Source organism: Habropoda laboriosa, unplaced genomic scaffold (genome assembly GCF_001263275.1).
Source record: "Habropoda laboriosa isolate 0110345459 unplaced genomic scaffold, ASM126327v1 scaffold210, whole genome shotgun sequence".
Taxonomy (NCBI): domain Eukaryota; kingdom Metazoa; phylum Arthropoda; class Insecta; order Hymenoptera; family Apidae; genus Habropoda; species Habropoda laboriosa.
Window position 1 is genome coordinate 433,334 of NW_017100373.1, and position 14,946 is coordinate 448,279.

The 14,946-nt window shown below is 32.6% G+C and overlaps 3 protein-coding genes across 3 annotated transcripts; 1 reads left to right on the plus strand and 2 right to left on the minus strand.

Moving 5' to 3' along the window:
• Positions 1–991: 991 nt before the first annotated feature.
• LOC108574920 (exocyst complex component 2) lies at positions 992–4,505 on the plus strand. Its single transcript, XM_017937587.1, has 11 exons — positions 992–1,100; positions 1,186–1,486; positions 1,553–1,748; positions 1,823–2,324; positions 2,390–2,679; positions 2,770–2,954; positions 3,021–3,135; positions 3,214–3,492; positions 3,658–3,984; positions 4,058–4,242; positions 4,319–4,505. The coding sequence occupies exons 1-11, from the start codon at positions 992–994 to the stop codon at positions 4,503–4,505; spliced, it is 2,676 nt and encodes an 891-aa protein (XP_017793076.1).
• Positions 4,506–4,537: 32 nt separating this feature from the next.
• Positions 4,538–9,860, minus strand: LOC108574830 (putative phosphoenolpyruvate synthase). Its single transcript, XM_017937476.1, is given in 20 exon segments — positions 4,538–4,731; positions 4,792–5,092; positions 5,161–5,245; positions 5,314–5,639; positions 5,699–6,088; positions 6,149–6,311; positions 6,313–6,431; positions 6,492–7,031; positions 7,105–7,255; positions 7,342–7,608; positions 7,690–7,835; positions 7,895–8,103; positions 8,177–8,299; positions 8,377–8,504; positions 8,582–8,806; positions 8,887–8,997; positions 9,071–9,251; positions 9,326–9,464; positions 9,539–9,663; positions 9,731–9,860. Coding segments are annotated over 20 exon segments (3,921 nt in total). The 3' UTR covers positions 4,538–4,669.
• Positions 9,861–11,250: 1,390 nt separating this feature from the next.
• On the minus strand, positions 11,251–13,216 carry LOC108574932 (cleft lip and palate transmembrane protein 1-like protein). Its single transcript, XM_017937600.1, has 7 exons — positions 12,912–13,216; positions 12,716–12,830; positions 12,426–12,649; positions 12,072–12,357; positions 11,814–12,002; positions 11,577–11,749; positions 11,251–11,506 (listed from the first exon to the last, which is right to left on the minus strand). Exons 1-7 carry the CDS (start codon positions 13,157–13,159, stop codon positions 11,251–11,253), a joined length of 1,491 nt encoding a protein of 496 aa, XP_017793089.1. The 5' UTR covers positions 13,160–13,216.
• Positions 13,217–14,946: the final 1,730 nt, after the last annotated feature.

Below are 14,946 nucleotides of genomic sequence, written 5' to 3' on the forward strand. Positions count from 1 at the left end.
TATACTCTGTGATCGGCAGACGCACTAATGCGCATTAACTAGTATTGCCTCCTCATATTCCGAAGATGGCGCATCAATCGATCACAAATAAAGAAGAATTCTCATGGAACAATGCCTGTCTACATTCAGTCAACGTCAGGTCATCGGTTCGATTATTGATGTCAACAAGACCTTTCTATATACTGTATCATTTGGGACAAGCATGCGCATGAACTTTTGTTTATTATGGTTTATTATATACATATGTGCATATATACAAGAGTGCATCCATAAATGTTTAAATAAAAAATAAACATTTCTTTTTTAAAGTATTGCATTATTTTACTGTACATGCCACTGCATGATTTTGACCACAATTGTGTAATAATGTCAATGTGTCTATGGTTATTTCACATTTAAACTATAATTTTTAATTAATTTCGATTCAAGTTTACAAAACAGAGTATAGTTTTAAGGTTTAACAGTTATTCTAATAAATATTTGTAAAGTTTTACATAAGCAATCAAATAGTCACTTTACGCGACGATGTAAATATCTACAAATAAGTATCGAAAATGTGTCACAGTTCTAATCATTTTGTTTGCAACTTAATTCTTTTTAGTGGTAAAACTAATTCGCAATAAAAGTTACTCTGAATAATTTTCAACGCTTTTGGAATATATGTATAATCCTATTATAAATTTCTGCCCTCCTTTGATACGTTTCATTAAATTCATCTACCTCCCACTCTATGACATTAATAGTCACGTCTGTCATTGTGTTATGGACCGTCATTTCCTTTGATAGAGTTCGAGGTTTTTCTCTGATCTGCCCATCTTTTCACGCACTAATGGGTAGAATAGACTTTAGCAGTTTTATAAAATTTTAAAAATTATAGTGTGCTTTCAATGATCTAAAAGTAGGATTTTTAGCATTAAAGTTAAAATTATGTGTAATCAATATTTATTTGTGCAAAGATAGTAGAATTTTGTATTAAAATATAATCAAGGAGATGGGTCCACCACCGGTGGTAACGGGCATATCACCGAAAGAAGGACCTCCTGGAACACGCGTGATAGTTCGCGGTGAATTCCTGGGTAGCAAAGCGCAGGATCTTATAGGTTAATTTCATATGTCAAGTCACCTGAAAATATCATTTTTACGACAAAAAAGTACTATTATTCATGTAATATTTCATGTATCTAGGTTTAACAATATGTGGGTGTGATTGTCTATTATCAGCAGAATGGAAGTCCTCTAATAAAATCATTGCTAGATCTGGACCTTGTAAAGGTCGTGGAGATATTATAGTAACTACACGAAATGGAGGGCAAGGAACATCAACAGTACAATTTCGTGGTTATCATGAAACTATAGGCCCTATGAAAGAGTCTGCAGTATGGGTAGAAGAAGCTCCTATGCAAAGTTTTGTCTGGGGAAGAAGAACACTTTCCCCAACAAATTATCAACAGGAAGATCCTTTGGGTCTAAGTGTAGAGGGCAATGAGTATGATTATGACTATACTTATTTTTTTACAAAATAATATAAATACTATAATATGTTTATTTGTAGTAAAAAATTTCCTGAAGATGAGTTAATGGAACTTTTTGGAGAGGGTAGCGGAGATCTTACTAGTGAAAAGTTCCATCCTGGTTGGTTTTTATTACAACACCACCATGCTACTACTTTTGAAGATTTAAAAGCTGGATTAGCATATCTAAAAAGAAAAGTGAATTCTCAGAAAGAGGGTCAATTATCATTTTTAAAGGTGATTGTTGAACCAAGGAAAAAAGGGTAGCGTTGATATCTATGTCTACTCAATATTCTTTTATTATTCTTTAGGCTAATGTAGGTTCAGTAGTGGAACAATTAGACACTATAATATTATTAAAGGAACAGTTTGAAGCAGATATAAAAACATATGGCCCTGACCCTACTGAAAAACTAGAAAAAGCTATTAAACAATCCATGTCAGAGGCTAATAAATTATTTGATGATGTGTTAGCAAGGAGAGATAGAGCAGATGCAACAAGAAATGCATTGGCTGTAATGCAAAGATACAAGTTCCTTTTTTGTATGCCAATTAATATAGAAAAAAACATAAAACGAGGCAATTATGATCTCGTAATTAATGACTACGCGAGGGTAAAAAATTTATTTAAAAGTACTGAAGTCGATGTTTTTAAAAAAGTATTAGAAGAAATCGACAACAGAATCGATATGTTAAAAGTACATCTAAGAAAAAAGCTTGAAGAAATGCCCTTTAGTTTAGAAGAACATAAGAAAATAATCAGAAATCTTGTTAATTTGGAAGCTGAGGGAGATCCAGCTTGGGATGCAATAGGTACTTATATATAATATTCTATACAATATTCTAAATATTCAAGCATTAACAATTTACTTTTCTAGTTTTCCATTCGAATTATTTGAAAAAAAGTATTACCACTTGTATGCAAGAACATTTGGAAATAGATAATTCCAATGGAGAAGATTTCAACAAAGTGAAGTCAACACAGATCAATAAACAATCAAAATTGAATAAAACTGATGGAACTAGTACACCACCACAAATATCATCTATTGAAACAATTTGTGACATTATAGTTGAACAACTACCAGACTTGTGGAGATTAGGCCAAAGTTACTTTACAGGGCAATTACATGTAGCAGTAGATGCAGAAAAACAAACACCTTTTAAGGTATATTCAAGCTTTTACAAAATTTGAATTGTTTAAAAATGCAATTTCTGTCACAAAAAAAAAAAAAAAACATTAATTGTTATGGTACAGAATCTGGTTTTATCAAGCATGCAGCATGCCATGGAAGCCATGAGAAATACATGTAGCAATGATTTGGATGCTGTATGGCTTTTACATATCTTGCGTAGGATTAGGCAAATGTATGCTTCATTGATTCATTTGGACTTGCCAAGCGATGCGTTAGATATTTTCGGAAAATTTATACTCGATTTAAGGTATAAAATAATACTATGATATTCTTCAATTTCTCTATATAATAAGCTAATGATTTTTTCAATCAGATTGCAGTGCTTTGGTGCTCTTTTTAAACAAACCGCTGAAAATATAGCAGCTTTACATAAGAAAGAAACTTGGCAGATTGAATATCTGAACGAAGATGGTGGCGTTACGAAAGTGGTAATAATTGAATTGTTTTTACTAAAATTTTAGTATTAAGTATTTTTTTATCAAATATTTATTTTCATCGTTATACAGCCATATCTATTCGAAGAAATGGTTATGGAAGTTTCAAAGCGAGCGCGAGATACGGTAGTCGCTTGCGGTCCTCGAGAAGGACCATTGTTCGCGAATCCTGTGCACCAACTTTTATTTTATAATTCTGTTAAGACATTGTTCACATCATTTACACGATGTCTACAACAATTGGCATTTAATGGCTGCGAGGATGCTTTAGACGACGATGAACCTTCAGTCTCGCAATTAGTTGGTTCTCCATCTGTCTATAAGAGCAAGAGTAACAAACATCAAGGCCCAGTAAGTTGTTTAATACATTTACAGTGTGGTATGTTTATAGAGAAGACTATTTATTTCAGGGCAGATAGTCCATATATTAACTGCCATTGCAAAAAAAAAATATACAATTTGTAGCATGTTTTGAAGTCTGCTATATTTTAGCATTACTTCTGAATTTTTTATCAGACGTGGGAACAGTGCCTCTTAATCTCATTAAGTAATATTCGTTATACACTGAACACTGTCCTACCAAGAATTGGAGACGTCTTAAAGGATCAGGATTATCCAAACTTGTCAAACGCGGTTGGATGGAATTCCGATTGGACACAACTGGAGACACTGGATACTGCTGTCTTGGACGCGTATTTGGAACGCCGCTGCGATCCATTGGTCGGTACAATTGAACCGAGTATGTATCTAGGCGGTCTAGAATGGGATTTTGAGACTGAACCTACTCACGTGAAGCCGTACGCGCAAGAAATCTTAGCAAATTTAGTCGCAGTTCACGCAGAGGTAATTACCATTTACTATTTCATTCAAAGAAGAAATAAGAAATCGTAATTTTGTGATTGTAATTTTTTTGCAGGTACGTCGTGTCGCACCAGCTTTATTACAACGTGTGCTATCTCATATAGTTGAGACTGTAGCGGAAGAACTTGCAAGGCTTATGTCTTGTGTTACTCAATTTCGACCTCCTGGAATAGTGCAAGCACGAACCGACATTATACTTTTGCGGAACGCTTTGCAGTCTTATAGTACAACTAGAGCAAAGTAATGATTTATTTTTCATTGGTCCTTGCGATTATATTATTATAAGATACGTTAATTTTTAATTTCCAATTTTTAGGAACTTCTTCGAAGAGGCTCTGGACGCAATACCGCATCCTATTAACAAAGACGATTGCATGAGAATTGACATGTTATTATCGAAAGTGGCAACGTCCATGCATTTGCAACTATCATGTCTTGCCAGTGATACAACAAATAATACTCCTACATTGATTGCTGATCCTAATCGCGTTACTACTGTATAGTTTTAATAATAAACCTGAGGATCTAAGTATTTATTACATTTATTGCTAATATTTTTCACATTGTTACAACAGTAGGTTTCTCTATTTCAGTCCACACGTTTGTCGCTATTAATGTGAATACATACAACAAATTTCATCTTGAATTGTTAAGTTATACAACCTTTTTAATCGTGTTTCTTTACCAGTTGCAAAGCACCGGCATCGGCAGCCAATAATACAGTATCGCCTAAAAACGTGTTTATATTTTAATATTTTCTTCTTTTCATAAAGAAAAACAATACATTACCTGTTTGGAATATTTGTGTAGCTTTCTTAACCCCTACTATACATGGAAGACCGTATTCTCTAGCTACTACTGCACCATGACTTATAAGTCCTCCGAGTTCGGTGACTATGCCACTTAGTAACGGAAAGTATGGACTCCAAGCAATGTCTGTAGAGTGAGTAATTAAAATATCTCCCGGTTGTATTTTTTGCGCATCCCCCAAATCTGTGATCACACATGCTCTATTAAGAACGGAGCCACCGCATACTGGTGTTCCTTGAATTTTTATTGATTTATCGTCCACTACCATATTTAAATTACTCTGTAATATAACATCATTTTAGTATTTTTACGAATAGTATTTCTGTAAAAATGAATATACTGATTTACCTCCTCAGGAATTGGCATTCCAATATTAATTTCTGGATATTTTATATCTTTTAGCCGAGGAAAATTTCTTTTCCTACGAAAAGCTCTGAAAAAATTGTTGAAATATATCAATGAATTATATCTGCAAAGAAATTTAATTAATTGTTTTATTACTTTTGCACAAGTGTTCTATTATGATGAGTCAACATTTGTCCTAATTCTCCATGTGTTAGAAAGAATATTAAATCCTCGCTGGGTAGATACCCCTCTAAGGCCATCAATTTTCCAAGTCCTCTGTAAGCTAGTCTAAATGTATGTACAATGCTTACAAATATCGCTTTCGTCAATTCTCTATCTACAACAGCTTTCCTACAACGAGGTACAAGCTTTTTCAAAAGCCATTTAGTAATTGTCGATTTTGGTGTCTTTAATTGCGCCACTGTTTCTTCTGCACTAAGTGTTTTGCTTAATTTGTTCGTTCCGGGAATAGCCATCATCGTCTAACGAAAGTGATGCAATTTATTCTTCTATTCATATATACTCAAATAATTGAATGTACCTGTAGCGTAGTAATAAGGTTCTCAGGCCTAAGGGACCATGGTTCTGATAAGAAATCCATTTCTTGAATACATCTATGTCCATGCTCTTTAAGTAGGCTGTCTAATTCCTTTGCAGCTGATGGGCAATTGACTTTTAACCAGTTAATACCCTTCTTAGGATCCACTTTCTTAAATTCCTCATCCTTTTCATTTTTTTTAATGTAAATTACTATTTTCTTAAGACTCGTTAACATTTCAGCACTAACAATATCGCTGCAAGACCCGAGCAAAAGAGCAATATCCGAAAAATGCTCCGGTATCAAGTCCTTGTAACCTTTTGTTAGAAGCGCCATTGCAAAAATTTGATAAGTGATACTGACTCTCGATGTATGCATATGACATTCTGTTCCCTAAATGTTTCATACAATTAAGTAGTCTATTAAAAGATACTGATATCTGAATATACTTACTTTAAAAAATTGTTGAAATTGTTGGTTAATTTCATTATACAAACTGTATGCAGTATGAAAATCTTCTGCATTCAAAGTTAAATTTTTATGAAGTTCTCTCGCAATTTTTTCTACTTTGCTATTTTTAATTGCATCATCTACCATTTTATACATGATAAATATTTGACGCCATAGAGTGGCTTACTTTGTGAATTTCTGGTGTTACTACGAGATTTCCGCAAACAGCTATATCAATAACTTTGTTTAAAAGTGTTATTTTTTTGGAAGGATCTTGTAAAAACATCTGTAATAATGATAAATTAAATTTTATATATACGTCTTTCTTGTTAAACCAATAACTTACATTGTAATAGTTTATGGCGCATTTCATTCCTACGACAGTAAAGAAAATACGATTCGCAATGTGGAAGGCATTACATATTCCTGTTTCAAATGCTCCTATAATCACGGAGATCGTCAAAGGCGACATAGGATTTGGAAATACTTCGCCTACATTAGCGAATGTTATAATATCAATATCGCTAGGGACGCTTGTATCTAATTCATGCGTTAGCTCAAAATCTGTCCAGCTATATAAAGTGGTAATAGGTCGAGCTTGAAGTAAATAAATATTTTCTTTGACCACTGCCCATTCTATATCTCTGGCACTACCGAACAAAGTTTCTAAATTTACTCCTATGTCAGCTAATCGTAAAGCAATTTGTTTTGACACACACACTGTTTTGTTCTCTTGCTCATTCAGTTCCATGGTAACCACACCATTATCTCCTGTTAAAATCTTTTTTTTTTTGTTTCCTACGAATGAGCTTTTTATAGTTAATTCATTATTCCAACTTTTATGAACAATTATTGTGTCTGGTTCAACTGTTGCTGACACAACAGACTAAACAATTAAGGAGCGATCGTTAATTATCTATTTTTACAACTTATAATCATCATACTTATAAAGATTATACCTCTCCTAATCCATAATTAGCTGTAATAATAATGTTGGAAGGATCACCAGTAGTTGGATGTCTGGTGAACATAACACCAGCGGCATCAGCATTTACCATCTTTTGCACGCAAACACTCATAGATGATTTTATAAATATACCATGCTGTTTCCTAATATACGGATTATTCAGTGTCAGTGTCAGAAATATTAAGATAATATTACATTACCTTACACGCTGATTACATTGTCGTGTTACCTGTATTCGACACTTTGATACGAGAACAAACTTGCCCAACACATAGCTATACTTTTGATGATATTGTCAATGCCTTGGATACCTAAATAAGTTGAGTTTTGACCAGCTGCTGAGGTTTCCTCACTATCTTCACCTACAGCACTAGATCGTACCGCGTATTTCGACGGTTTATCGTTGTCATTTTCTGATTCTAAGTTTTCTATTGCCTTTACAATTGCACCTTTTACTTCTTCAACAATAGGAGTTGATTCGATAATATGCATAGCTCTAGAAATAAAATTAAAGATTATTTACGTAGTAATATCCTATTAAATAATTTTCAATTCTTATAAGTAGTAAATAATTTACTCCTCGCAATAGTTTTGAAGATCACCATCCTTTTTACCAACACTGACATCCTCAATATCATTGATTATTTTCTGTAATTCCTTATGCATGTGTAATTGCAATTCAAGGGCAAAAACAGTCACACAAAATCCTTTAGGTACAACAAACTGCGAAGATTATCACGTATTAAAATAATTCAAGTAAAACGATCTATAGCATTACTCACATCTGCATTTTGAACCGAAGTTAACATCGCAAGTGAAAATCCTTTTCCACCAACAATATTTTCATTTTGGCATTTTCTATCATTGAAATAAACTACGTAATCTTTTCTTTGGACGAGCATATTAACTTGTTTTAAAAATTGTAACGGTGAATGCACTTTTCCTTGACAAGGTCCATTATACGGTGACCACAATTGTATTAATCCAGTACCTATTAAATATTACTGCTTCCTATATTTTATGTAATATAGAAATATTCTATTGGAATGCTTTAATAATTATACCTGACTGTCCGTTTATTTCTAATTTAACATTAACAATTTTGCTTTGCCAGTTCCATGGCTCACCATAGTAAAATTTTATTGAGTTTTTAGGTTTTATTAGAATATTGTATCTTTTATTCTCAGCTGAAATAAAATTTGCAATAATTATTTAAAGATGTTTCAACGTAAAACATAAAAGATTTATACCAACGTCATATTACCTGTGAACCATGTTTTGTAGTCTGAATTAGGATTAAACTTTGCTGACATAAAATCAGATAATGTGAGTCCTATTTTGTCAATCTTACATTCGTCTTCACTATTATTTCTATATTGACCAAATTGTATTCTGAAATAAAAATCTTTTGCTCACCAATGTTACCTTAAAAGTTATAATATCCAATCATAATATACTTTTTAACTTACTGCGGAAAACTATTTTTTGTACTGCTCATATTAAGATAATACATAGCACCATATGACATTATTCCAAATAGTGTAACTGATTCGTGAAATTCATGAGATTCGTGCTTTCCCCAACGATGTTGATGAAGCCCACGTAAATACAATGCGGAAACAGATCCATCTTTATATGTTATTTGTCCTATCATAGATCCCCATTGATCAAAACCTGTATAGTCTAATAATTTTCTGCAAAAATTAATAATATATTATTTATGTATACAAAAAAAATAATAGTTTATACTAAAATTCTTGTACTTATTCAATACATTTTATTCATCCACTGAGGGCTCTTCCATGGCTCACAAGCTAAAGCTTCTGCATGCAATTTTGAGCTCCAATCTTCTGGCCACCTTAATGGTTGAGAGTTTGCAATAAATCTAAACAGAAAGAAATATTAATTATCTTCTCAATATTTAATTTGATTACTAATGAACTAATAGTTTTTATTACATAAAGTTCAAACGAATATGTTCAACATTTTCATCACTACATTCATCACCCTTAGTGAAGTTTCTCAGTATGCCATTATAAATTATTCTCCAACGTCGTTGGAATTGCAAAAACTCGATTTTAAGACCAGCTGCTGTCCATTCCTGATTCAAGCTACTCACTAATGTGGTATCAGGATAAGCTGTTAAAAAATTTCTAGATTATTTTATGTTGTTTATTAGGGGAAAAAAAATGTAGTGATAAATATTTATCTACCAGGCAGAACATATAGTTGACCATCAGCTGTAGTAAGCTGCAGTGACAGTTCTGCTATTTTAAATGCTTTATGAGAAAATTTAATGAATAGAGAATTTCTTGTTTTATCTGTACCATAAAAAAGTATGCTATTGGCACTCTAAATTTAAAAAAAGTTACAGTTAATTAGCTGAAAATCACAATTCTTAGTTTAACAAAATAAATAGTACTTGCATCTTTATCTTTGATTTTGGAATCTTCCAAGTGATTTTGTTTATAATTGTATGAATTTTTTTCTTGTTTCCTTCTCCTGTTAATACAATGCTCGGCGCACCAACGTTTTAGTAAGAAATAAACATCTAAAAACGAGTTATATTAATACAAATATACCTGTTTCATCTATACAAATGAATGAAAGATACTTACTTGGCATCTTACGTTTCGAATCCAAACATGATGAACTTTCTTTCTTAAGGATTTTGTTAATCCAAAGACATAGAAGTAAAGGAAGGAAAAACGAAATCAAAATTTTACAGATAAGTAGAATTTCTGCCATCCTGAAGTACGTTTTTTAAACGACTGGTATTGATAATTTTATATGAGAATGTCTATATTATTACATATTACTACCGTCAAAAAATATTAGAACACAAAGTTCAATTAGAATTGCTTATCTATATCACTTTTACTTATCGGCTGATGAGGTAGATAAAAACTAAACTAAAATTTTTGAAAAAGAAACTGCATTTCAACAGTTGTGAATCTTTTACAAATAAATTATGTGCTCTTCGATTTAAATATTTTTTGCGCCGATATTTTAACTTATTTTCGATCAATTTAAAGATAGTAATTAATTCTAAACATCAATTATCTACGAACACACAACAATCGTACTAGTAGTTTGCTTATCATTCACCTACTACTTGGCTGTCATAAGCAGATCTTGCGAATGATCTCAACAAACAGTTGCTTAACATAATTGTACACCACACCACCAGAATTGGCTTCCACACATCATAAATGCAATTCCACACAACATAACAGAATTTGCAGTATACATGATTATAGCTAGCTATAAATAGATCAAGTACAACCGAATGTAATAAATTTGTATCTTATCCGTAACGTAATAGCCTGCCTTATCTATTGATTATATCATTATCTGTAATTAACATGCTTAAAATGCTGTCTCATTTCATTACAAGTCATTCAAGAGATTTGTAGCGGTACGTCCTATATCACTACCCGAAAGACTAACTGGTAAAACACATTTTCTCGCAAGCTTCTTCCTAGCCTGCTATTCCAAAAAGTATGACTTCTTATTACAACCTATTTTTCTTCCAAATTACGGACAATTTCATTAGGATGGCTAAAGACTAAAAGCACTCTCCCTTTCCCAACTTCCTCTTCCATTTTCTCCCTTTCTCTCGCAACAACTGTCATAGAGTAACGTAAAGTTGATATATTTCTGAGTTGATTCAAATGTGTCTGCAGTGTACTATAAGCTGTTGATAGCTGACTGTTAGTAAAATGCGTTTACACTATTATATTTAAGGAAATATTTGTTTCACCTAATTATGAATAACATAAAAGAAATATCTTTCATTCTAATTTCATATGTTAATGAGTCATTATTTTCCTAATATAATCACATTCCGGAAATACTTATATTTCCGTTCGTTTTTAAAATTGTACGAAAACTGCAACACTTATATGTTCATATTAATATCAGGCGTTATGCATAACTGATTTTGTTCACAATAAAAATAATATTAATAGTTTAATAAGTCTACTTTAATTCTTCTTTTTATTCGAATTTGAAAAATCAACAGATTCCTCACTAATGGCGTCAACATTTGGACGAGATTTATCCACCGGGTATAGCCTGTAGATAAAAATATTTGTTTATATTAAAAACGTATAGCATTCAAATGGAAATTTTTAACTTACCATCTTTGATAAAGATAAACGATGAAAACAGCGTCATCTCTGAAACAAGCTATTCTAAGCGCAGTTGGTGTCGAGATTATAAATGCGAAAACATCGTCGATAAATGTATTAAATGCTTTATACATAAACGTTCTCCATGGTAAATGCGCTACAGACTTCAGTTTATAATTGACAAAAAGCTGAGGAAGCATGAATAAAAATCCGAACGCATACACGCCATTTACCAACGAATTTATGCTCCACGAGTACCAGCTTGAATATAAAATATTATCAATACAAATATCTCTCTCTATTATGAATAAATTTAAATGCACTCCTGTACCTTTTGTGAGGTTTATAAAGTAAGGAATAAATTGCACCTCCAACCACAAGAGGATATAACATGTAGCTTAAATAACGCATACTCTCTGTATCAAATTCCCTTGTTTTAATTTCAGCCATATTATTATCACCTTTCTTAAGCCTAAGCTTCAACACCTTTCTCAATTTCCACATCTGTTAAGAAAAATATAGATGTTAAACTTATATATAATTAATGATTATATACATTTAACATTACCTCAATAAGAGATCCAATACCACATGGAATGAGAACAAGCAAAGATAAACCTTCATTTACTAAATAAAGAAAGATGACAGTTTGACTGAATGCTTGCCATATAACAGTCCACTTACTGAGACCTACAAGATTATCTTTTCTCCTCCAATAACTCACATCATTTTTAAAGGCAAGAAAATCAAATAGCAACTATGGAAGTTAGAAATGTCATTAAATTACATTGCAAGCTTTGTTTCATCCATCATTTAATTTACATACATGAATAACTGTAATGAAGACTGCTCCTCCTAAGACATATATGTTAGTGTCTGCTAAAATTCCTTTCACTTCATCTATATTTTTATCAGAAAAACCAAGATCTTTTAAACTTTGCATAATAGGTTCCACATGCAATAGCAACCTTAATTTTCCAAGGGAAATTGGAGAATATTGCAAGGTAATATTAACTGTATTATTGTGAGGCATGATTTTCACCAGATCACGATATCTTGTTTGCAGAAAATCATAATTAACTATAGGTAAAAATGTTCTACCCTGTATAATTCTGAAAAGATAAAAATTCATTGTATTCTTATCTTCTAGTGGCCATTAATAGTAAATTCATTAACACACTTCAAGTGATTTACAAGCTCCATAGGTACATTAAGCACTGGAAGATTTACATCATCTGTCATTACTGTAAATGTCACATGACTCTTAATATGAGTCACAGGATTCGCCAAGTTTTGTATCTTTCTCTTTGGATCTAAACTTTTCTTACCCAATAAGTTAAAAGCTTCTGCTTCAGGAATTGTATATTGTGTCATTTTAATAACAGTATAAGATACATATGGATCCTACAATAAAATTGTACGAAATAAAAAGCATGTACAAATGCGATTCATATTATTTTTTATATATACCTTTTGTGTATCAAGGACACTTTTTCCATATTTCTTGGAATTTGGTGCAATGATAATATGAAGAAATAACGTTCCATTATTTCGTGTTTTGCGTGGAATATTTAAAGTCAAAGGTCTAAAAGAAAGATATGAAAACATTCAAATACAAAAGGCACACAGATGCATGCAGCTTTAGCAGTAGGCATTTTATACTCACAGACTACTTGCATATGTATAATTAAAATTCTCATTAGTATATACGAAATCGATTTGCCGATCGGTAGGATATTTGTCGACAGAACTGTAAATTTGCAGTTGCAGTTGTGGCTTTTGAGACAAATACGTCATTAAGCATGGTTTACCTTCCTCACAAGACGGTGCCACAAATAACAGAGATAAATCATAAATCGAGTAAGCAGTATAAGCCAGGAATATTTCTGTTAATATCAGGGGTAGCCACTGCATCTTTGTGAACTTTTCTTAACGTTTCCTTAACATTACCCGTCTTTAACCAGGAGTACTTACGCGTTACGGTTTGTATCGCGTGGCTTACAACGCAAGACTGTAGCTACTTGCTATATGAAATTTTGCTGGTATAATATAGACTTTGAATGTTTAAGTTCATTGACATATCACTGGTACCAGCATATGCATATCATATTTACTCATTGCAGGCTTGAAAATATAACTGATATGGTTAAAAAAATTGGAATGCTATATAACAATGCTAACAGAGTGCAGAGAGCCGCTACGAGGAAGAATATGCGCCATCTGATTGTACGGAAAAGAACTAAAAAGAGCGCGAGCACGAGCACGCTGTTTTAATTGCAATAGTGGTAATGAAATTGATTTCAGAGGAAAGGGAGGGAAAAAAACAGAAGTAATAATAATAGTAATAATAATGTTCGTGTGGGTTTATTCACAACCGTTACCATAAGACGAATCAGTGATAATTTTACATTTATTAAATGCTAAGATCTATCACAATAAATTCTTTTCCTCGTTCGCGCGAGGGTTCGTATAGAAATATATTTGAACAAACAAGTGCTAACCTCTACTAAAACATAAACCGTATTCTGAGATTGACGGGAAATCGTCACGAAACTTCGCACATCTATACATAGAATATATTCATAATTATTGTACAGTACATGTACATGTACACGTACATATACATATATACAAGCTAGACGTGTAGTGGAAAACACGAATCAAATTTTCTTTGTTTCTTTTTTGCTGGATATGTTATAAAGGCGTAAAGCTACAAACTACGGTACGTATTTGGTCCGATCATTTATTAGCCCGATCCTGTTTTTTCTATTTTTGAAAAATATTCGAAGCTGATCGTGTGTGTGCAAGCGAGCTGTTCGATTCCTATATTATTCTATTTAGAACCGTGTATCTTTTCAGTTATAGTTTCGAAGACTGTGAAAAATTCTTGAAGCTTGATATCTTGAATTAAAATGATATACATAAGTACAGTTGTAGAAATTGAAACTCATTGTACAAGTAGTACGGAAGTACTCTTAGTATTCTTTTCCCCGACGATTCGTAGGAATTCACTTTTTTTTTATTAAAGTACGTTTCGCATCCCTAGTATACAGGCTGTCACCGATCTGGTGGTACAAGCCGCAAGGAGGTGAACCTACATGAAAAAATAAGTCAAAAAGAAAGAATAATGTTTTTTCGTTTAAGGCTTCGTTTCCGAGTAAATCGGTGTTGAAGATTCGTTGAATTCATGTACACATAGACTAGTTTTTGTTGGGTCTGCATATATGAACTTGTTGCTATTTACGTGACAGACTTCCAGTCTTTATCGTTCTATCGATATGTCGACATACAGCAACAGAGAGTACGTTGATATGATACTCACGTTGGATGCGTGTGCCGGCAACGCATCTGTGGCTGCTAATTATTACAAAGATCGTTATCGTTTTATTTCAATGTTTATCCCTTAGTACCTAATGTTAGAAATCGGAACGATAATTGAAACAGCACAATCATATCCTTCAAACATAAACACAATTAAGATCATATAAAAGCGTACGCACACTTTAACAAAAATGTACGAGTCTTCAACATCGATTTACTCGAAAACGAAAAAAACATTATTTTTTTTCGACTTATTCTTTCACATAGATTTACCTCCTTTCGGCCTGTACCACCAGACCGATGACATCCTATATGTATATATGTATATTAGGGATGCGAAACATAATATACATGTGTATGTGTGTGTGTGCGTGCGCGCG